Raw genomic sequence first — 23756 nt, 5'->3', positions numbered from 1 at the left:
TTCACTGATCGTAGTAGATCACGGTTCTTCCCTTATTATTTGCAACAAAGCTAAATGAATTGTTGTAGATTACTAAACAATTTACGCAGATGTAATGAATAGTGTGTTTGTCAAAGTTAAGTAAACTCTCAAGTAATCTGTAAAAATCACTTAAATAAACTGAAATGACAATAATACAGTTAATAAAAGCTAATAAAAACGTGTACTTAGAATACTAACTAAAATAATTCAGGAAATATCTTTTAGACTTGGAAGCCTACATGTCTGAGTTACCTGGATCCCCTTTTTATTGTATTGGAACCTTTAGAAGACATTCAATTGTGTACCAGGTTTTTTAAATTGTTGCACTGGAAGAATTACAAATATAATAAATACAAAACTTGAGACTAATAAGACCCAACTTGATTGACAACTTGTTTAAACTGTAAAAATGTAACTGATGTGAACCAAGCCTAACGAAATAAGTGTATTTAAAAAAGAAACAAAAGTATACCACATAAATCTGTATTGATATTTTTCTGTGCTGTACAGTTGGAGTACTGCAAAGCCGGAGCTGATTCCGTGCCGTGAAGGCATCTCCGCCTGTTTCCTCAGGGAAGCCGAGCATGTGTACAGTTTTATTTACATTAACCCCAGCTTGCCGCCAGTTTACGGACCTTTAAGTTAACTACGGTGAGCTGTAAAGGTGAGTTGAACACCAGCTGCAATAATGTTAAACGGAAAGTAACAGAAACAATGAAAGACTCAGCAGTTCGTTATTCTTAAGTTAAACTGTGAGTTGCTACAGTGTGTTAGGAGTGCAGTTTAGTTTGGTTTCGTGAGCTAAACGAATGATTGCATGTTAGTGCTGCGATTTAGAGACGCTAATGAGGCACTGTGCAAGTCGTAGGTTAGCTTCGCCAGCCAGCACGAGACCGAGCCTCAAGCCAAACGTCATAAAAACATACATTTTACAGTTAATGTAAGCTGTCATAAAACTAGGCATCTATTAACGCCTTCGGTAGCTTGAGAGAAAAATGTTAGACCCAGTGTTAGAATTCGGCATTGACAGAATTTACCGAAACACAAGTACTTTAATAAAATGTTGACTTTGAGTCAGCAGTTGACCACAAGTGTGATGTAACTGAATGGAGAGGATTAGCTAGCCGTTTGACTGAATTTTAAAGAGTGAGCTAACCTCTTCGGTATAAGTCTTGGATACATTAAAGTATTTTAAAACCCCGAAATGATCTAAAAAATGAGCCAGAAGTTTACACTAATTGACAATCACTAATGGACAGTTTAACGGAACTTGTTAGTGGTGTCACTTGATTTGAATCACGTTACAAACCGGCGGGCGGGGTGATTGAGCAGAAAAGTCTGCTTTTGCAGCAACCTTTTATTTTTCTTTCTTCCTAGGACGAGGAATGGCAGGCCTTTGGAGAGGCTACCAGGCCTTGATGACTAAATACCCCTGGACAGTCCAGATAGTGACAGCGGGTAGGACAACCTTGTCACTGTACTTGAAATAAGTTACACGCTGAAAGCGCAAACGTAAATGTCGAAAAGCTGCAGACAAATGTCACATGAGAAGGTGCAGAAACGATCTTAGGTACACCATACACTGACCTTTGTTGATTAAAATAAAATGAAGGGTCTTGTTTCAGCTTCTGGTTGACTTTACAAACCTTTGCTCCAGTTTAGTGTACAAATAGACACAAGGTAAAGGTCATTGTACTGTGATTAGGCATAAAAGCAAATGAAAAAAAATCAATAATATGTTTATAAAATTATATCTATTTAAGAAGGTTGTAGAGTCGTACATACTCATAAGAACATCAAGTTTGCATATATTTTTACGGGATAAGTGATCAGAACATCCAGACAAAACCATAAATATATTAATTTAACACACACAAACAAAAAAACATTTAAATTGAACTCTGTTTGCCCAAAATGTCTAAAACGCGATACAGAGCGCTAAAGCATACTGATGAATTTAATATGATGCAATTATTAGACCAAAAATATTTCTGTAACTGTAGTGTAGCACTTTTGGGTTTCATAGAATTGACAAAGGCTTTTAGAGCTCTGGAACACATTGGAGCAAGTTTCAGATGTAAATGATCTAACCTAAGCAGTTAGTGTTGTATTAACCCTTTACTTTTTTCAGAAGGCTGTAGTTTCACAGTACTGTTTGCAGTACTATTTAGTCACCACTAGATGGAGGCAGAGGTTTGACCTAGCAGCTAGAGCAGCTAAAAGGAGCCTCTCTGAGGAATAAAAAAAAAAAAAAAAAAAAAAAAAATCTGTTTCCCTATTGACAGCTTTTCATTTAGACAGTTCATGCATTTTTAAAGTTTTTAATTTCAGTCTGCATTCAGTCAGGAGAAGTACAACAGTGCAAACAATCAATCAAAATGTATAGACAACCAAGGAAAAGTAATTTACGCTATAATAAAGTGAAAAGCTAATAAGTGGGGTAATTTACCACAGAGCTTACTGAGGTCCGGACTCAAGCTGGAGATATTAAGGCCTTTAAATGAGTTGCTGGACCAATTAAAAAAAAAAAAAAAGGATTTATGTTAGAAACAAACAGCAGACTAGAAGAGGACCTCTGCGAAATCTCTGCAGTGTTAAACAGGATTGTTTGTCTAAAATGGGTTTATAAATAAAACATTAGCAGTGACTCAGGAAATTCATGGATGAAGCCAAGTTCAAAGTAAAAACACAATGATGATGAGTTAATGGTGGCTTGTTGGTGACAGCCCTTTAATCCATGTTAATAAACAGTGTGAAACAAATGAAGACAAGAGCTCCATGATGAAATCCATATGAAATCTCATTTGTTCGTATAAATAATTTGTATTGCTAAGATAAATTACGGAAAGAAAGAAGATAGTTTTTTATTTTTACATCAGATACATCTGCATTTTACATCAGAAAGAAAACCAACTGAGTCTGTTTGAGGGACAGATTGCGTGGCCGTTGCCAAGTTGAACTTGGATGGGAGTTTGTACTTTTGGGCTGTTTTGTTGCATTTCAAAGGTACTTTTTGTAAACGCCTCCTTCAAAATGTCACTTCAACTTTCACCACTGGGTGGCAGCATTTTATCAGTAGTGTTAAAATGTGATCTCAAGAAACTTTTCCTTTTTTCCAGGTCAAGTTTGATTCGGCTGATATCTCTTTAAGACAATGCAGATATTGTAATAGTTCACATTTGGTTGGGAGCTTTCGTTAATTTTGGAAGGCTTATAAACTATTTTTAACACATTAGTTTTCAATATTAACAGTAAAGTTGATTCTTTGAATACATTTTTGGCATATTTGCAGTTATTATGCAGGAATTACATGAGTGCTGCCTAATCAGACTCTCACTGCAGGAACAGTAACATGTTTGCACTGATCATATCTGTAGAAGATTGTGCTCAGGGGACTGAGATGCAATATCAACTCTGTTTGACCTCCAGGGTCTTTAGTGGGTGTCGGTGATGTCATCTCCCAGCAGCTGATCGAGAGGAGAGGATTGGCTAACCACAACGTGCAGAGGACGGCTAAGATGATGAGTATTGGTTTCTTCTTTGTGGTAAGTATCCTTCTGACTCTCAGTTCATTTACTTTTTTTAAATTTTCTGGACATTTTTGATTTTATTTCTTTAAAAAGGTGTTACATGCTTGATTTTATTTTTCAATATAGAGAAACTGTGTGAATCATAAAGAAATAGAATAATATTTTAGTTCGTATGACAACAAGTCTGGCCTCTCAGCAGCCATTTTTGTGATGCCTGTCGGTGCTTACGTGGGTCGTTATGGTGACACAGCATTTAAAACAGTAATTAGCGGTCACCAAGACATAAAAACTGCATCACAGAATCAAATGTGTTTAAAGTATGTTATGAATTATGGGAGGCATTATCTCCTTTCCTTTTATAAATGATGGTTCAGTGTATCCTCTGCTAAAGGGGGTGATAAGGGAAACAAAGTATTTGGAAAATTCATACATTTGTTATTGTGGTCGCTATGCTGGAGCTTCCAAGTCATTTCATACAGAAACGTTCCCAAGCAAACTCAACCACTGAATCATGCTTCTGTATTATAGACAACCACAGTTACTCACAGCAGTCAGTCCCAAATGCTGTGTCCTCAAATTGTGTGTTATGCTACGTAATACTAACAATTTATATATGATATAATGCAGTAGTCGATGTACAATATGGAAGGTTTTCTGTAAGATTTCTTTTGCCACCTCAGAGGACACCAAATGAGCACCTTTGTAAAACAAAGTCAACATTTTAAACCAAAGTTTTAAGCATACAGAGCCAGGCCTTCTACTGTGCAGATAACACACTGTGCAACACTGTGCTGTGTAAATTCAGAGTTTAACTTAAACTGCTTGATGTGTTTCAGTTGATTCGATCTATGTCAGTGTGGCTCCCTGGAAGAAAAAAAATGTTGCCCATTACTTAGAAAGAATGCAGGTTTTTACTTTACTGTCTGGTTAATTGCTTTAATTGAGGAAGTTAACATAAAGCAAAATGATTGTGTTCATGGAAAAAAAACTTGACTTTAAGTGTGTGTGTTCATGATGTACTTGTCTGTTATATGCCAGTCATTCATGTCTTTGTATGTTTAATTCATCAGTATTTCACAAACTGTGACAGCTGCACAATTCGCCCTCCAAGTAGCACATTTCTTTCTGACGTCGCTGTGACGAAGGCAAAGTTTATTTATGTTTCCATAATCATCTTAAGCTCCTCCGTCGTATAAAAATATACACGCAAGATGTATAGATATTTAGTCTTGTCTGGAAGGTGGCTATTCAGCACACACAGGACTTGAGACAACATGTTTATTGGCAGCTATATTCATGCATCATGTATCATTCTTCTTCACATAAATAATGCATCCATTTGTTGGTTGAATTCGGTTTATCTTCAGCCAGCCTGCTCGTGCTTCCGTTTAAGGAGGGAAGCTGTTAACAGAAAGCTGCTAAGTTCTGTTGGAAAATGTTTTTAAAATTGGACATAAATTTTAAATGTAAAACATTTAATGTAAGTTTTAAGTGGTTTGATAAAACACTGTTTTTGTACCTTTATGGCCCAAGTTTTGTATTTTTTGGTAGTGGAGAAGAATTCCCTGTTTTTACTTGTGCATCTTCTACAAGATGCAATCACAGAGTTACAGGACTCTGCACAAAAAAACCCAAACAAACAAAAAAATACTTGATTTTTATCCAATCTCATCTTCAGCATCATCTCTTTTTGCACCTCTGGACGTCTGCCACTGTGGATGTTTTTTGTTGGGTGTTCAGCTGAAGTCCTGTACTTTCCTTGGTTCGCCACCACTGTGCCAAAGTGTCAGTCCATCTTTGTAACTTTTATTTTGGGAACAGGAAGGAGGTAGAGTGGGCCAAAACTAGCAAGTATGATGGGTTTGTTAATAAATATTTTTCTTGATCTGGCCAAAGAGGATCACAGCCCACAGTGGTGTACAACTGTTCACAATAATGATATTCACCATCACAAATGATGGTCCTCATTATAAAAGCTGGAGAGTTTGATTTCTGAGAAGTTCTCTGTGGTTTTATGGACACAACTTATGTGACTTTGAGGAGGAGTGATCTGAAAACAGCAGCTGAGCTGTCAGCAGTCTGAGGAGAGAACCCAAAGTCAGGTCATGTTTTTTAATTTTATCAGCAGCAATTTTGAACTTTGTGTTTGCACCTTGTAGAAATATTGTTAAATTTTGACTGATTTTGAACAAACTCCATGTCAGTGTCAGTTTCCCTCTTGTGGACCAGTGTTGACATTTACAGAAAATTGTAATTATACATAAAGGTTTGTATAGTCTACATAGCAAGCTGTTAACTTTGGTTTATTTAGTGAGTTCATTGTGAATGAATGGCTGTATATTTAATGCACAAACCAAAAAGCAGAAATGTTGTTTTTCATGAAATCCATAATCACAAAGCAGTTTTCTGCTTCCATTGCAGTTAAATTTATTAGAAGATAATTAAATGTGGAATTTCAAGAATAATATAATGATGATAATTTTATTTCTGTTGCAATAAAGGGCCCTGTCATCGGCAGCTGGTACAAGGTTTTGGACCGACTGGTTGTTGGAGGAACCAAAAGTGCTGCTATGAAGAAAATGCTGGTTGACCAGGTGAGACGAGCACCCTTAATGATGGTGGTCTTCTTCTTCTTCTTCTTCTTCTTCTTCTGCTTCTTCTTCTTCTGCTTCTTCTTCTTCTTCTGCTTCTTCTTCTTCTTCTTCTCCTTCTTCTCCTCCTCCTCCTCCTCCTCCTCCTCCTCCTCAGCAAAGCAAACCGAACACCAGCTCAGCGATAAAAACAGCTCCCTTTGTGTATTCGCCACTCGCACTGAGCTTGTTAGTTGTGGCTAACAGAGTGGATGAATCCTGACTGCTGAGATCGTTTTGCTGTTTTAGGCTGACAGATGAGTCTTTGTTGTCCTGATAGGAGGAAACAATTGTTAGCAGTCTGTTTTCCCTTTTTGTGAAGCTTTTGAGCCGAGAGGCTGAGTTATGCAACAGAGCTCCAGTTTTTACCCCTCAGCTGTAGGTTGGTGGGGTATCGTTATCAACCTGCAGGGCGAGCGAGCGGCACGGACACCCACGCTTGTGAATGTGATAACTCAAGAAGGAAGTCACAGAGGATTTTCAAATTAATACCTTAGGTGTATCTACTGAGTGGTAGCACTGGTATTTTGTAGTTGCTCATTTAGTTGTTTAAATGAGACAGCCCAAAAAAACCCCATAAAATAGCCTAATTGATAGAAAAACCTATGAAACCATCTAAAGCAGAACATACTTGAAATGTTGTTTGCTTTGTATAATGTTTCAAACACATGTGATGTCAGATTAGTTAAGAGTTGCAGGTGCAGTTTGATTACACCTGACTTCGGTTGCTTAGTTATATTCGTTTATTCTGACAAAGCTTGATATATAGTTGGTTTGCATTGATTGATTTATTTGTTAATTTTAGATCAAAGTGCTGCAGAACAGAGCTGGTTGCAGAACAGCTGTCATCTGTTTAGTTTAAGCCTCTGATTATTTACAGCTTCATTCATAGAAAGAGAGGAAACAGGGTTCAGCCCCAGGGAGTGGCCGATGGTGGTAGAACAACTTTGAACCAGTAATTCCTGTTGTAATTTAATAAAATAAGAATATTGCTGAATATAACTGACTAGCATTTTTGGCACAGAGTAGCAAAAGCTGCAACGTTGAAATGTTTAGTCGACTAGTTGCACATAACTGTAATCTGTACCTCATGCTTCCTGAATGAATCATTACCTTTAGATTAAGGTACACAAATATATCAATAAAAAATATATAGCATAAACTTTTATATAGCAGCAACTTTTCTGTAAATGTCTAAAAACTAGTAATTTTTTGGTAGCTTCATGCTGCCCCCTGCTGTGTTTCAGTGAAACTGCAGCACAACAAAACATTAAAAAAAGCAGTATCTGCCTTCTTACTGAATAAAATATTTACTGGAGCAAAGGGTCCACTTGCACGCTTGAATAGTGATCCAGTCGCACTGTCTGTGCTGCTCGCTTCGCCTCAGTGTGCGTAACAAACACAGCAGCACTTGTAAGATTTAAGGTGATGCAGCTGTAGCATCTTCCTGCGTCAGACCTGAACAACCGGACGAAGTCGAGTGACTGTTCATGTAAGATTCATACTAGGAACAGTTTAACCTCAGTCTTTCAGATTTCTTAGATCATCACTGGTATGGGTTACTCTGTTTCTGGACTCCATCAGCTTCTATGGAGTAGCAGCTAAGCATCCCAAGATCCTCGGAAAAACAAAAATAATCGAACGAAATCAATGAAACATCAAGAAAATAAGACAATAAGAAGAATGACAGCGAAGGAAAGATTTTTAATCATCCATTTCTTTAAAGGCTTCCTTTTCCGGATGTGGTGCAGGAAAATGTTTTGTCACAAGTAGATTAAATAGATTTGCATCACCCAGTTTCTCATAATCAAAAGTCATGTTCTGTTTTTAGGTTGCACGTTTACTGCTCAGTTTAGGTATGATGTCACACTGCCGGAGGGGAGCTTTTTAAATAAAACTGACCTGAAATCTGCTGATTTAGGTCACAGCAGTTACACTTCTGCTTAAGAAAAGAATGATTAAAAATCATGAAGGGTTTTAGGTTAACAGGTGAAGCACAGACAGTGTTTAATAGCCTGATTTTTAACAAGCTGATTAACAGCTTTCTTGTGGCTGCAGCTCAGGTGGCAGAGCAGGTCAGCCACTAACCAGAAGGTCGGTGGTTCGATCCCAGGCTGCTCCAGTCTGCATGCCAAACATCGCTGGGCAAGATACTAACCCCATATTGCTCTCCGATGCATCCATCGGAGTGTGAATGTGTATGAATGTTAGATAGAGCGCTTAGAGCTTAGAAGAAGTGCTTGTGTGAATGGGTGTGATTGGGTGAATGAATTAGTTGTGTAAAGCGCTTTGAGTGCTCAGAGTAGAAAAGCGCTATATAAGAACCAGTCCATTTACCATTTGTGACGTTTTCAAACCCACAAACCAAAATGAATTCATTCAGAGAGCATAAAACATTTTTCTTTTACAGTATAAAACACACAACCATTTAAAACTCAATGTTTAAATAAAATAAATGTTTATCCAGAGATTTAAACCCAAACTAGTGGAGATTTTTCTTTGTCTTTCTCTTAATTGATAAGTCGTATTAAATTCATGATAGATTTCATATACCCAAGGACTCTTTGACATACAGACTGGGGAAGCCTGAAAATTGAAATTGAATTTCATTCTTCTTCTTTTTCTTCTTCTTCTTGTGGTTTTTGGTTTGTTTCCTTACAGCTGTGTTTTGCGCCGTGCTTTCTGGGAGCCTTCCTCTGTATCTCTGGTGCGCTGAATGGACTGACAGTCGAGGAGAACGTCACCAAGCTCAGGAGGGTGAGTGAGAGTTATTTCAGTACCCTGTCGTGATTCATTCCCAACATCATTAACCAGCGGAAAAACAATTCAGTGTAAAATGGGAAGTAACATGCAAAACACTAGAAATAACTCTGTGTCATGTGTCTCTCACCCTTTGACCCTTTTGTGAAGTGCAAGTCTGAAAAAAGGCATTAATGAGCATGCTCTGTGGCCTCAAAAAGAAGCTTGGTAGCAGATATGGCAATAAACTGGGGTGTTGGTACAGTCGCTTGACATTTTTCTGACCATTTTTAATGGTTACCTTTGACCCTGTGTTGAATGAGTCCATCAGTATTGTAGTGATGTGGAAAATCTTCCAGGTGACGTTGACCAATTTGAAAAACTCTACTTGAGGTAAAAGGTTAGAGTTTTACCTGATGTGTCCTCAGCTCATTTTTTATTTATAAATGTTACATCGTCAGGTAAAAACAGGTTTATCTAAAGCCTGAAAGGTATCAGTTTGAATTGCACAGATAAATTACTTTGTATTACCGTAAAATTGCATTTAAATCCATAGAAAAAAGAATCTGTGATTCAGATTTCAGATGCAAAGTCTTCGTCGAACCCTCCTTTATTTGTTCTTCGTGTGCAGAGTTTTACAGTTGTCATTGTGTGGCATGAATTTGACCTTTTTAAGCACTAAAACTAAACCTGAGACGAGCAAACTGGTCAGAGAGCAGTAGCTTCCTGCACGCACACAGCTCAGGTAAACGACAGTACACAGAGAGGAAGTTTGGTTTTCATCGTAGCTACAGTATCTGACCTCCAACACTCACCTCTCGTTATTATTGGAAACTATTTCCTGTGATGGAGGAAGAGATGAGAGAGAGAGAGAGAGGGAGGGAGTGTGGAAATAACCAGTGTGACTCATACCTTCATATATACGTGTGCGAGTGTGTGTTTGTATGCCAGGTCAGAGCTAACTGTCATCTTGTGCCAGCTGCTCAAACGCCCGTCGCCGCCTTGCTTTCCCAACATGTCGCTGATCACCATCAATTATTTACAAAAGGAGAGGCGCAGACCTGAAAGGCCAACCCGGTAAATGTCACAAAGGACAGAAAATAAATGACAAATGCGCTCGTTACAACGGGGTCTGGCACTGAGGAAATGTGAGATGAAAATGAATGGAGCCTCTGACCAAACAGCCGCTGTGATTGATAAATCCGGACAGAGTTCCAGTCGCAACTTTGCCTCCCTTGTTTACCTGTTCTGCTTTTTACCTGCAACAGTTTGGTCAGAGTCTCCGTCATTACTCAAAAATAAAACACAGTACGCAGGAGGAAAAGTACGAAAAAACAGGTGAGAAGTGTGAGGCTCTGTTTTTAAAACATCACAACTTTATCACTACACAGTTTTTCAAGGCACTTGGCAGGTTGGAGTTTTGAAGCATGTTGTTCTGTTTGCCGTCATTCTCTTCCAAGATCACCTCCATGATGTCAGGGTCAGACCACATGCTGTGCTGTACAACTGATCAGAATCTGAACATTCATAAAGACTAGATAAAGAATAAATAAAGGTCATAATGCAAAGACAGGAAGAGCAGAGAAGTGTGACCTCTGTTAGATGTTGCATATACAGTACAGTGTGTAAAGTGCAAAAACAAATATAGCTTCCAGGTGCTGCCCTGGGAAGACCTGGATCCCAAAACTTGAAAGTTCAGACAATCTTATTAGATTCTTTTTAATGAATAATTTAGCTGAATTTGCGGTTTAGTATTTCACTAAAGTTTTACAACAAAACTTCATATTTTTTGCATCCTAAAAAGCTCCTCGAAGAGGTAAGAAAGCTCCCGTCTTGTGTGGGTAAAGACATTGACGTAATTTCACCCCAGGTGGCAAACTAGCTTGTTTGACCATAATTAAAACACTGTTTTCACCCTGGAAAAAAGGCAGAAAAATATTATAGCTGGAACATTGGCTTGTTGGTTTTATATGCCAGGAGATGTCAGGGTGACCTTTAAGTAGACAGGTTGGTTTTTTTCTCGGTGTGTGTGTTTTGTAATATTGTGTGTTTGAGAGAGAAAGTTGTTTATTAAGAACACACACCTGATTTCTACCTTCAGGTTGCATCGCCAGCATAACAACATGATTAAACTACATGACGCACTCACGCCAAAACATTTCTTTAAGTATAATTCATAATCTTGTTGCTGAGCTCTACCACATCAAATAAGGGGACAAATAAAAGAAGCCTTTTCTTTTTTCCTTAAATAGTACGTGCAAGTTTAGGTATAATGTCAGCATCATTTTTGTCACATTAATGTCAGAGCAATGATTTATAGGGCTTTAAGACAATACACACAGACTTCAGACACAAATCATCTGTAATACCCAGTTAGCTCCCTAAAAGTATTGTATCAGTGTTTTAGAGTATAGAGTTATCTGATTAATGAGGGTTTTAAAAGCGGAAAATTAATTAACTATATAGGAGTTACAGCCAATTGTGTCAGTGTCCAAAAATATGTGGGCCTAACTGTACATGAACGCTTGAACGCAGCTTTTAGGAATCTAACTTTAACTTGTATAAATTTCAGATTAACTTCAATGAATGGCGGCGATGGTGGAGGAGGGCAGCATGTTTTATTTCATAGATCAGACAGTGTGCTGACAGCCCAGCCCGTAATCGACTTGCAGACACAGGTGGATAAATGTTGTGTCAAATAAATAAGCGAACCTCTTTGTTTCATTGCAGTATATAACCTCCACTCTGAAGTTTAAATATAGCAGTATATTAACACGTAATATTTATTTACTTGTTATTGTAACATCTTCTGTTACAGTAACAAGTAAATATATTTTTCCTTGTTTTAACAAAATGAGTGAAATAAAGTGTATTTATGTGTGGCTGATGAAGGTGTTCATGCATACAGTTTACCTTCTGTTTGGACTGAAACTACTCACCAGCTGCAGTTTGAACACATCAGCATTCCTCACTTCCTCCCCCACTGGTAGCTTCAACTGTTCTGATGGAAAATGCTGCAGGGCTGAACTTCGTACCTGAGCAGGAGGTCATGAGTTTGTCCGTCATGTTTGAGTGGAGAAACGCTTTATCTCTGTCTTTTAAATACAACTAAAAGTTTCCTCTTAAGATTTTTGTATTTTTTTTTAGTAAGCTGAGGGAGAGGAGTGCGGGTGGTTGGTGGACAGGAAGTCGTCTGACACTCATTCATCCATGATCTAACTGATGATCTCAGGGGCCAGAAGCTTAGATGTGTGGCAGTGAATGTGAAATAAAATATTCATCCATGAACAGGAGCTTGATGAAGGAACAAAGAAACAAACACAGATCTTTGTTCAATTATTTAAAACAATCTGTGCTGCAAACTGCTTTTCCGGGGCATGTACGAACAAATCATATCTTTAATGGGATTGTTTTAATGTTGATTTACTTTTTATTAAAATAAAGTATGTTTAGAATCTGTAACAGAGTTTCTCTTACAGGCTGACAGGACAGTGTCACATTTCTTCTAGATGTCCTCTGGCTTCCACATAAAGAGCTAGCTAATAAAGAAATAGTTCTTCTTTCTTGGATAGTAAACTGTGTTTTAGAGTTGCTTAATTTAGCACAATAACTTCAAACCTCATGTTGAACTTTTGTCAAGACCATGTTTGTTTGGGGTTTTAGAGGAGTGGAGAAGAGCATGATGCTCTGATTATAACAGAAGATGATACGAGAGCAGCAACCTGAAAAAGAAAGCAGCACAATAACCACTTCCTTTCTATTGTTTTCTTAATAAATGGAGTTTAGCCTTAAATTTTCGGATGTTTTTCATTAAAGTAACTTCAGTTGGTACCGACATGATAATATTTCTCTTTCTGTCTTCACAGGACTACACAGATGCCCTGATCTCTAATTACTATGTAAGTGTTCAGTGTAATCTCTTTTTTAATCTCTTCAGAATACGTTTCACTGATCAGTTGAATGTTTCCTGTTTGTTTCAGCTTTGGCCTCCAGTCCAGATTGCCAATTTCTACTTCATTCCTCTGCACCACAGGTGAGAGTTTGATGGCTTCATTAGCATGCAAGCAGTGAGCTCTGATCATATTTGAAGGTTAGTGAGAGCAGAAGAAGCTTGTATACAGAGTCAAATCTTAAGGGTTTTATTTTTATGCTTCGACTGCTTTAACACAGTCACTTCGGCACTTTTAGGATAAATACTCTGTCTAATCTTACTGGATTATTTTAAATCTGAAAACATGTTTTGAAGTTGTAGTTTTACTAGTTCTGCATCTAAATGAGACGTAATTTGTTTAATTGTGAAAATGTCTTTAACTGTCACATGAAACCAACTTTAATTGTCTCAGAAAGCCTTTCTTTCCGTCTTGATGAAACTCTCAGACTTAAACTGCATCCAAACCAGACACGTCAGATTTCCTCCTCCTTGCAGGCTGGCTGTCGTCCAGGTCGTTGCTGTTGCTTGGAACTCCTACCTGACCTGGAAGGCCAATAAGATGTGAAGGACGCTCACAAGTCCAGCCTGTGTCGTTCTCGCTGATGATTACTTTGCACTCATTCGTAGTGCGTGTGACATGGGCGTAACTTACTTTAGGCTACTTAGTCTGCTGGTATTTCCAATGTGTAAAGCTGTGACTGAGTCACGCGTAAAGGTCGGGAGAAACGGCTCGTCTACTCCGACTGACAAATTCACACTTGAAAGTCAAACTTGCATTTGCAGAAATGTCTGTGAAAGTTTGTTATTTATGGAAATGGGATTTGGCGGTGGTGCTGCAGTGTATCCACACATACACACTCATACATTAACACCTATTGCTCACAAAGGAAACTTTTCTGCTCTCTTTAGTGTATTGACATCATTGTTTTTGTACTATGTGTAGTTTTTTTTTCCAATAATGGACTTTTAGTCAGATATTTTAAGTGCATTCCAGAGTTTCTAATAATGTGATTTTAGTTTACATAGTTGCGTTTTTTTTACTTTGTCTAAACCTGCCTCGTCTTTTACTTCATTTTCCTGAATTTGACAGATGAAGAGGTCAAAACTCCTGCAGCATTTACAAAGCTGCATTACTGGATTAAATTGATTTGGCTTGGGGCCTTTTTTTTTAAATTTCTTTTTAAAAAAAATCAGAGTAATGACGTTTTTCTACATTCGAGAAGTGTTGCAGCAGATTTGACATCTTCAGACTGTCTTCTTTCCTCTGTGAAGCTTGCAAGCAGGTGAGGTTGTGTCAACCATCTCTACTCTTCTTTTACATTTGACAGATCTCAGGAAAAATCTGATATAAATGGACAAGATGCCACATTTTGTTTTTACTCAGATTACACCATCTCTTATCTGCTTTGATTTTATTTTGTCGGTCAAGGTTCCTGTGGTTAAAGTACCTAACCTAACATCATGGCTATGTAAAGAAAAAGCCTTGAGTTTGCAGAGAGTTGAATGATACAAGCTCAATATGTCTCTGGTGTCTGCAACCACCAAGCTTATCCTATTTTAAAGGCTGGAAACAGAAAACAGTTAACTGGAAGTTGTGGTCAGATGTTTATGCTCAGATTTACATACTTGCTTTAAAATCGTGGTTGTTAGTAAGGCAGCTGTTTACTCCTGTTTCCAGTCTTTTATTGGGTTGGCTATCACTGTGGTCCAGTGGTTCACACTGCTGCTGCCTCACCCCAATAAAGCATTTCTGCCCCTGTAGGTTTTCTGCAGACACGGGCATGCCAGGATAATTCAATTCAATTTTATTTATAAAGTACCAAATTACAACAACAGTTGCCTCAAAGCGCTTTATATTGAAAAGTACAATAGACCCTACAATACTACAGAGAAGAAATGATTGTAAATTGGATTTGGTTCTGAATTCAAACTAAAGTGCATAGAATAAACCATTGTATAAACGCGTGTTTGCTTCCTGTAGTCTAAAGCACTTTGAGTGTTCAGTAAGGACAGAAAACTGCTATGCAAGTGCAAATACATTAATGCAACACTAACATAACGTGTCATAAAAACACGAGTGAGATCAGTCTTCTCTCTGCGAGGACAGTCATATTTACTCAGATGTCAAACTGTTCCTTTAACAGTCAGCGTCACATTTTTTCTGTCAAACTGTAGCTGCTGAAGAGTCACCACTAATCCACAACATAACCCAGGATCATGCTAGTGCTGCATTCCCCTTTTTCAGGACATGAAGAATCGTTATATCCATAATGTGCACATTTTTGATAAATAAAGGTCACATCTGGTGTAAGAGCTAATAAAGTTTTACATGAGTTGAGTCTATGAGTCTGTGGCGTGTTTGACCTCGCTAACTTTGCTTTGGATGGGGTGGGGTTTGTTTGTGTGGAGGCTGCTGAGCCGGGCTGCCAACCAAATTAACTGCACACATTTTTTTTTTGTTCCCCCTCCCCCCCCCCACACACACACAAACACACACACTTACGGTCCATATCAGGGGAAAACAAGCGGAAAACGTCTGACGAATCGATTGAAAATCTGCCAAATATCCCCACCGCCCGCCTGAGGGAAATGAGCCTCTCCCCAGAAAGCTGGATTTCATTTTTTTTAATTCATCTCCCAGGCTCGCTGTGTTTGAGAATTAAGGCCCGGTAATTAAATGAAGATACAGTGTGAAGGCTTGTTAGCACCAACCTGAAAACAGCGTGTGATGGGGCTGACGTATGTGATCAAAATGAGATCTCATAATTTGTGTGGATTTACACAATTTGTGATCTCAAAGTGTTTAAAAGAAGTCATTTTCTCCTCATTTTCTTGTTTGTGCTGAAGAAAAAGTGAAAACAGCAACATAGTTTCATATGATAGATGATATTTTCACATTTTCTTTATCAAACTCTTCTATAGGCTGTTGCTAACAGGCATTGTTGTGTGTAAAAGCACAAAAATGCTATTTTAATTCCCAGATTATAACTTTATGTCTAAATTTGTAGAACCCAAAGGTAAAATTTAGGGAGTACATTTCATCTATGTCTGTGTAGGTTATAGGTAATCTACAGAGATTAGAAAGAAAAGCAACTGGACTTCTTTAAGTTTCTTCTTTAATTTCATCTATTATCATGATTTAACACCATAGAAGTCACTATTGTTTAGCTCAGAGTGAATGGAGTCAAACAACTGAGTTGTTTAATGAATGAAAGGAAATTCAGGAGAAGCAAATTTACAATTTCTTCATCTCATACAAAAAAGAAGAGACCAGCAAGTGCACACAGAGCTAACAACCACAAGTATTTGAAGTGTTTTAAAAGAAAACTTTGTTGTGATTATGCCAGACCACCTTTATGTAATGTGCATTGTATTAATAATAGTGTGAGTCTGGAAAATATTTCAGGTTTCAAGAGGTCTGTAAAAGGAAAAGTGCAACTTGAGGATGTAAACTTGTGTTTGGCCTTCATTACTTTTGTCCCCTATTTACATGATTCACAATATTTAACTATGCAACTCTGTGATTATCAGCTAGAACAACCTTGTGACTCAGAGTAAATAACATCTACTCTGGATTTCTTTATATTCTGGTTTCACTGGTATAAAAAGTGAGCTTTTACTAATAATCCTGTGAAGGTTCAGCACCATAGACAGCTCCCTCACCCATTCAGTCTGACTTTAATGACTTTCATGTTCACAGCTTCTATTTAATCTTCAAAAGTCATTTCTTTGTCTAATTTGGCCAAAGCAATACTTTGCTTTAGATCACAGCCTGGTCAAAAATAAAGTTTTAACTTCAGTCAGGTGAATGTGAGCTGAATTAATGCTGATTTATTGTCTTTTACATCTTCTTGCATCACTTCAGTGCTTAGTTTCTGCCCCTAATTCACCTCTAATTCTTTCATTTGAACTTCTGAAAGTGAAATAGCCCTTCAGCAATGCAATGCAGGGAGACAGACTCTTCTCAGATTTTTTACATTACTTTGATTCTTTATTCATATTTAAGAGAGAATTTAAGGCAGTGCGGGTTGCAAAGGAAAACATAATCACGCACAACCAGAACAAAATAATTCTGATAATATAAAAATAAAAAGTTGGGCAGTTTCCTGAATCGTCCCAGAAAACCCACACCTATTGACCCCTGTGAGTTTACCTCATCAAACTTGATGACCCACCGAGGATGGAAAAGAAATGAAGCTGTAAAAAAATCACGTCCTTTATTCTCCGTCCATCACAGCTTCCCCAGCTGTCCCTCGGGACTTCTGTGCTTTGCGTCTCGATAGTTGTCCGGTTTCCAAAGCGCTATCTGTGCTCACATTGACGTCAAAGGAGCGGGCAGGACGTATAAAACCCTCCGGTCCCCTCCAGTCTCCGCTCACAGGGACTTTTCAGACTCTGCTGAATCTCACCGGCCGACCGCAAAGTCCAGCTGCAGCATCTGGAGACAGTAAAGTAAGAACAGCAGTTCTTTCATTCAGTCTAAAGTTTTATTCATCGTTTAAACTTTTTAATAACCGCACAGTGAGGTGCTCGTCATCTTATGCGCTTTAGCTTGAACAATTTTTGGCTACAAAAGAAAATGTCGCCATTAAATATTATTTTGCTATTTTGCAATTTTTAAGGTTCAAGTAAATGTTCTAGAAGATTTAGGTTTTCCATCAGATTGACAGATAACATTTCTTTTGCCTTTGGAGCGAACATGAGATTTTACATCTGCCGAATCACGACCCAAACTAAACTTTAAAGTTTTAAAAGTGTATGAATGACACGCTTAGCTCAGAGAGAATGTAAATAAAACGCAACATTTCCAGGATAGACTGTGAAATGTACTTTTAAACCTAAAGGTCTGAATGTCATCTTAAATGTTTCCTTTGCTTGCAGGACATGAAGCCAGTCTCCCTTCTCCTGCTGCTCTCCTCGGTCCTCCTCTCATCACACCTCCGTCCAGCCGCCGGCAGACCGCGCACCTTCCCTGGCTGGATGGATGGCAGCGGTCGCCTCCAAACGCAGCAACTGGACGAGGTGCTCCTCAGAGCGGCTGCCGCTGGGGACAACACCGCCTCCGATCTACTGGGCGAAAACATCATGAGGTTTCTCCAGAGGAGGAACCCGGATCGTCTCCACCTGCTCCCGCCAGAAGAAGACAGCGAGGAGGCGGAGGAAGCGGCGATGAGGACCGCGGCGCAGCTGCTGAAACGCAGCGAAGAGCCGCCGCTCTCCATCGACCTGACCTTCCACCTGCTGAGGAATATGATCCAGATGGCCAAGATGGAGAGCCAGAGAGAGCAGGCTCAGCTCAACCGCAAAGTGCTCGACGAGGTGGGGAAGTAAATCTCTGCTTCTTTTTGAAAATGCCTCCTTAAAAGAGCCCAGAAGCTGTATCAATATTCCAGACCTCTGACATTAGTTTCTGTTCGTGCGCCTGCCTTCCTCTCCACATCATTTTACGCACAGTTGGTGCCATTTTACGCATCACAGCAGCTGTCATTAAAATGTAAAATGTTTTAAGTGTTATTTAAAGACATTGTTGGAAGATATGGAAAAGGACCTCTCAGACCCCCTCTCATCTTCAAACACACACAATCCTCTTAATCTCTGGACTTGTGGTGGACTCGTGGCAAAAAGGGAAAACCCTTGGATATCAAGTCGTTTTCACTCTTTGAAGTATTGGATGTGGTTTGACTTGGAAATCAACACTTCTTTATGAATTTATGTCTAAAATAAGTTGTTTAAGCAGTTTGTGTGTATGTGTTGTAAGCTTAATGTTTTCAGAAAGACTAAGCTGACCTGGAAATCTATGAACCCACTGAGAAGTGCTTTAGTTTGACCTTTGAATGCTGTAGATCTGACAGATTAAAAGAAAGAGTTTATGGTTGCCAGCAGCCACAAATTTTCAAAATGTGTATTTATTTATTTTTAGTTAAGTTACATTAAATAAATAAAGTAATACAAATGCATACTCTAACAATTAAAGCCAGATTCATTTAGATTATTTTAAGCAAACTACATGTTTGTACAGAGCTGTAGAAAATGTATCTGCTTGCCCAAAGTTAAATTTCTGTTACTGTTGAGAACCAGAGGACAAATTTTCAAACTTATTTTCTGTCAGCCCAACTCGCTTGATCAAGCTCAATGGACAGATGGTTTTTGCCTTTTACATTCATTTCCCCCCCTTTCTGTCATTTTTCTTTGAGCGGGAGCACTATCACCTGTACTGTATCTACTGTAGCATGGTAACCTACAAAAAACAGAAAAAGGAAAAAAAAAATGCTTAATTTTACTGTAAACATTCATGTCTGACACCAGTCTCTTTGTTTTAGCAAATGAAAAAAAAACAAAGCTTTTTGCCATTTATATTTTGTAATAAAAAAGTTTGAAATAAAAGTGAATGCCTTTGATGTTGTTATTGTTGCCATCTATGTGTGTGTATTGATTATAAAATACAAACTCCTACTCTGATGAAGTGTCATCAAGTGTTTTTTTACAGCTGATCATTTCCAAAGTCAAGAGTGAAAGAAAGATGAAAATTGTTCCTATAGGCAAATGTAACTGGAGTCGAGTTCAGATGATTCTCATGATCTTTCACTAGCACCACCACCAAAGGTTAAAACTTTCAAAGCAAAGTATTTAAAAATGTTCCATTTTTTATTTTTTTTTTTGCAACCCACCAACATCCTCTAGCTGACCTTAATCAGACAAAATATGTACACTGAACACTGAACTGTAAACATTAAATCATCAGACTTTGCTGAGGACATTATTTCTACTCTTCTTATTTTATAATTGAGCTCTCTTCTTGCTCCACCTTCAGGAAAAGCCAGTTTCTCAGAATTACACATTTGTACAGGCTGGAATTTTCCTCAGCATATTCACTGTCCACTTTATATTCTTACAGTAGTTTAGGGCTATTTCCTGCCTTCATTGGGCAAAGGGCAGAAATGGGCAGGTTCATTGGTCCATAGAATGATTATGAAACAAGTGGCAGTCAATTTTCCTCCCTGTCTTGATATTTCATCTCCTTGTGATTACTGTGCAGCACTTTATGATTATTTTGATGGATTTGCATCTCTTCATAGTCTTTTTTTTTTTTCATTTATGGAAAATTTTGCAGAAGATTGCATAGGCCCACCCTAAACTTTTCAGTCATGAGGGCGCCTTAGTTTGAATTCAAATGACCTCCATTGATTTTTCTCTGATGCCACTCCAATCCAAAAGCCTTACATTTGCATTCAGCTTTTACTTTCTGGTTTAGGTCCAATACAAGGAGGCTTTGTTTGGGAAGCTTGTTTTCATTAGGCCTTAACCTGGGACTGTGTTCAAGGCAGAAATTCAAATAAGCAAATTAAGTAAAGTTTCAAGCACTGAATTAGAACAGCTGTTGAAGGACACCAGTAAAATGTATCAATAAAATTGGCAAACAATGTATCATCATTTTTAAGTAGTTTGTTATCTCCTCATAGGCACGGCAGCTGACTAGGCTCAGGCTTGATAGAAGTGACAGTTAGTGGAGTTGTGTCCAAGTTGTTGAACATGAGAAGACAGAGAAGAAACAAACACAGAAGTGAAAATGGCCTCTGGGTCCTGTGTTTCTATGACTCAGTCCATACTGTGGGTGTGTGGCTGATTCTTCACCAGCTGTCTGCGTGAGTGTGTACATTGTGCCTCACAAATGCCATCGCACCTCACTTTGTGCATCAAAGGAAAGACGAACATGTATCGTCCTTCTTTAAACTCTGTTAATGTGCTCAAGTAGAAAATAAGGCCAACAAGCATTTTTACTTATTTTAATTATGAGGTGATGCTAAGTCATGTATTATTTTGTTTATGATGTAATACATAGGTGTCAAACTCTGGCCCGCGGGCCAAATTTGGCCCGCAGCCTAATTACATTTGGCCCGCGAAGCCATACCAAATTACTATTAGAGCTGGCCTATTGGTATTATACAGCTAATATATATATTGTTTAGTATTAAGCTTTGCTTGTTCCATATTCAGTTTTTCAGCAAAACTTGTTTGAGTCCATAAGAAAAGATTCATTCTCATATCTGGAGGAAGATTTTTTTTTTCAATAAATATTCATGTTAACCCGCGACTTTGTTCCAGTTTTGAATTTTGGCCCACTGTGTATTTGAGTTTGACACCCCTGATGTAATAGATATTTTTGGTCTGAACAAATACTAATAATTGGGTCTGGTGAAAAATTCCTGTCTTTTTTAAATAATACATGCATAAAGTTTTTAAATTCTCATGTATCTGGGGTCATATAAACTGAAACCAGAGTAGTCAGGATGTAGATTATGTGTGTATAAAAAAACAGCTGTATAACAGTACTTAACATCACTGAAACCTTGGACAATAGTTAAAAATGTGGTTAATTTTTAAAAGACCTTTCTAAAAAATACATTTGCATACATCAGATAATAGTTAATACTGGAAAAACTAGATGAACAATCCATTAGATGGTTACTGATTGATTATCTGGAATCAGACAAACAGGTGTTCAACAAGGATCCATTCTTGGACCTCTTTTGAACTCCACACACCTAAAAACCCATTACCTCAGCCAAGAAAAGTTGTAATGTACATTTTTATGCGGATGGCACTGTCCTACATGGCCAGTGTTTCCCACATATAGACCTTACTTTGGTGGTGTACCCACATATGTTAAAACCACCCCTTATGCATATTTGGCATCTCATCTCTGTCCAATGACATGATGACATGAATGACATCATCTGAATTTACTAATGAATAATTTGATGATTCAGTATCATTATATTATTTGTCTTTCACATTGTTCTGGAGGAATTTTCTCATTTACACTTCAGTTCAGTGAGGTTTGTGAGCATTCACTTACACATCACAGCATTTCTACTGGGATGAGGTCTGGGCTTTGACTGGGCCACTGCAACAATTTTTTTTCTTTCTTTTTTCAGCCACATCTCACATTTCACCCTAAAAAGCTTTGGAACTTTGGAGTCCATCTTTAGTTAAATGACTGCAAGGTACCGAAGCTTTATGATTGCAAAACAAGCCCTCCACCACTGCGCCTGACAGCTGTATTTGTGCTGTTGTGCATTATGGCCAGATATTTCTACTTTGGTCGGGTCTGTCTAAAGGATATTGTTCCAGACGTTTTGTGTTTTGTTTAAATGCTACTTTGCAAACCTAAGATTTATTTAAGGTTTTTATAAGGTTTATTAATATATGTTTGTTCAGTTTTACTCTTCTGTAAAGCATCATTGAGTTTCTTGAATTCACTGTACAAATAAAAATAATAAAGTTATCATCATTAATATTATTATTATTATATTAGCAGTGCTTTGTCCCCTGGTTCAGGAAATATTCATTTATTCTAAATGAATCCATATAATACACAGACCTGTTAAAATGTACAGTAAATTGTATTAACATTTATTAATAATAATGTGAATCAAACAAACTGATGATCTACAGTGTGTGTTGTGGTATGTCGATACGGAAATAGAAAAAGTTCCGTATCTACCTTAAGTTGGAATGTCTGACTGTCCTGACCACAAAAGCTAATATCCAAAAACCATCAGGTTTGACCCAGAAATGCCAATCACGGACCCGCCGATGAGAGGAAAACAGATCAATAATGTATTTTTGACCAAAGCCTTAAAAATTGAAAATATTGTTACAAAAAAAAAAATCAATGCATTGGTTGGTGTAGGAGAAGCATGATCATTAATCTCTCAGAGCTGACTCACTGTGGCCTGGCTTGAACCAGTGAAGGAGGGCTGACTGATGCTGACGTCAAAACCTGCAGTCAAGGTAAGAAAATGTAAAACCATGGAGTAACTTTTGCCACCAACTTTGAAAGTTCTCCTTCCAGTCGCCACCATCCTTTTGTATCTCATGGTTCAGTCAGTTCACCCTACAAAAAAAAAAGCAACAACAAAAAAACGAAAAACTGTGGCTTTGTTCAAAATTTCTAGAATTTATTACACAATATGAAAACACATCTACAAGTCTTTCTCCAAACATGAAACAGTGTTCACATGATAATCAGCCATGCTATTATGATCCTAAGCTGTATTTAGGTCAATGTGTGGCTAATTGTTATTATTTTTAATTGTGTTTTAGTGCTTTTCTAACTTGATTTGTTTAATCGTTTGACTGTCATCACTTTAACGTTTGTTGCCATTGCACAGTTATACTTTGTACAATGGCACATTAAAATTCTGGTACTGTCTCACATTTGCTAAAAGAAAGAGAAGCAAATTACAACAAATAAATACTATGTCTACAAAGTATATATATACGAAATGACAAATATGTCCAATAGACACAGTATCTATTACATCTAGAGACACATTTGTGTCTTTGGTTTTCTTTTTTCTGTTTAGAAAGGCTTTGAGTCTGCCAGGCACTCCCACAGGCATCCCAGCTGCCAAAGGGTGAGAGGCTGGGTACACCTTGAACAGGTTGACAGTCTATCACAGGGCTAATTAACTTCTACTTCTTCTTTCAGCTGTTTCCTTTAGAGATCGCCACAGTGGATCATCTGCCTCCATCCCAGCCTTTCCTTACCACCCTCCTCTGTCACACCAGCCCTCTGCATGTCCTCCTTCATTACATCCTTGAGTCTTCCCCGTGCTCTTCCTCTTTTCCTCTTGCTTGGCAGCTCCACATCCGACATACTTTGTCAAATAAAGTATATTCACACTACCCTCCTCTGTAAATATCAAAACCTACTTAACGTTGCCCCTCAAACTTTGACTTCAAATGCTGAACCTGAGCTGTCCACTCATTTTTAATCCTGTCTATCCCGGTCACTCCCAGCAAAACTCTTATCCTTTTCAGCTTTGCCCCCTGCAGCTCAGTCTCCTGTCAGTGCCACTGACTCCAAAAAATTACTTCAGCAGGTCTCACTACCATCTT

At 38.1% G+C, this 23756-nt stretch overlaps 2 protein-coding genes across 2 annotated transcripts; both read left to right on the top strand.

Annotated features, from left to right (window-relative positions):
- Nucleotides 1–556: 556 nt before the first annotated feature.
- mpv17 (mitochondrial inner membrane protein MPV17) lies at nucleotides 557–15189 on the top strand. Its single transcript, XM_031747131.2, has 8 exons — nucleotides 557–685; nucleotides 1399–1479; nucleotides 3451–3566; nucleotides 6053–6145; nucleotides 8843–8938; nucleotides 12787–12819; nucleotides 12901–12953; nucleotides 13347–15189. The coding sequence occupies exons 2-8, from the start codon at nucleotides 1407–1409 to the stop codon at nucleotides 13414–13416; spliced, it is 534 nt and encodes a 177-aa protein (XP_031602991.1). The 5' UTR covers nucleotides 557–685; nucleotides 1399–1406; the 3' UTR covers nucleotides 13417–15189.
- A 1788-nt stretch (nucleotides 15190–16977) lies between these two features.
- uts1 (urotensin 1) lies at nucleotides 16978–19181 on the top strand. Its single transcript, XM_031747135.2, has 2 exons — nucleotides 16978–17303; nucleotides 17733–19181. The coding sequence occupies exon 2, from the start codon at nucleotides 17736–17738 to the stop codon at nucleotides 18180–18182; it is 447 nt and encodes a 148-aa protein (XP_031602995.1). The 5' UTR covers nucleotides 16978–17303; nucleotides 17733–17735; the 3' UTR covers nucleotides 18183–19181.
- Nucleotides 19182–23756: the final 4575 nt, after the last annotated feature.

The sequence above is a fragment of the Oreochromis aureus genome, linkage group 15, assembly GCF_013358895.1.
Source record: "Oreochromis aureus strain Israel breed Guangdong linkage group 15, ZZ_aureus, whole genome shotgun sequence".
Classification (NCBI taxonomy): domain Eukaryota; kingdom Metazoa; phylum Chordata; class Actinopteri; order Cichliformes; family Cichlidae; genus Oreochromis; species Oreochromis aureus.
Note: the sequence above shows the minus strand (reverse complement) of the source record. Positions and strands in the feature narration are given on the sequence as shown.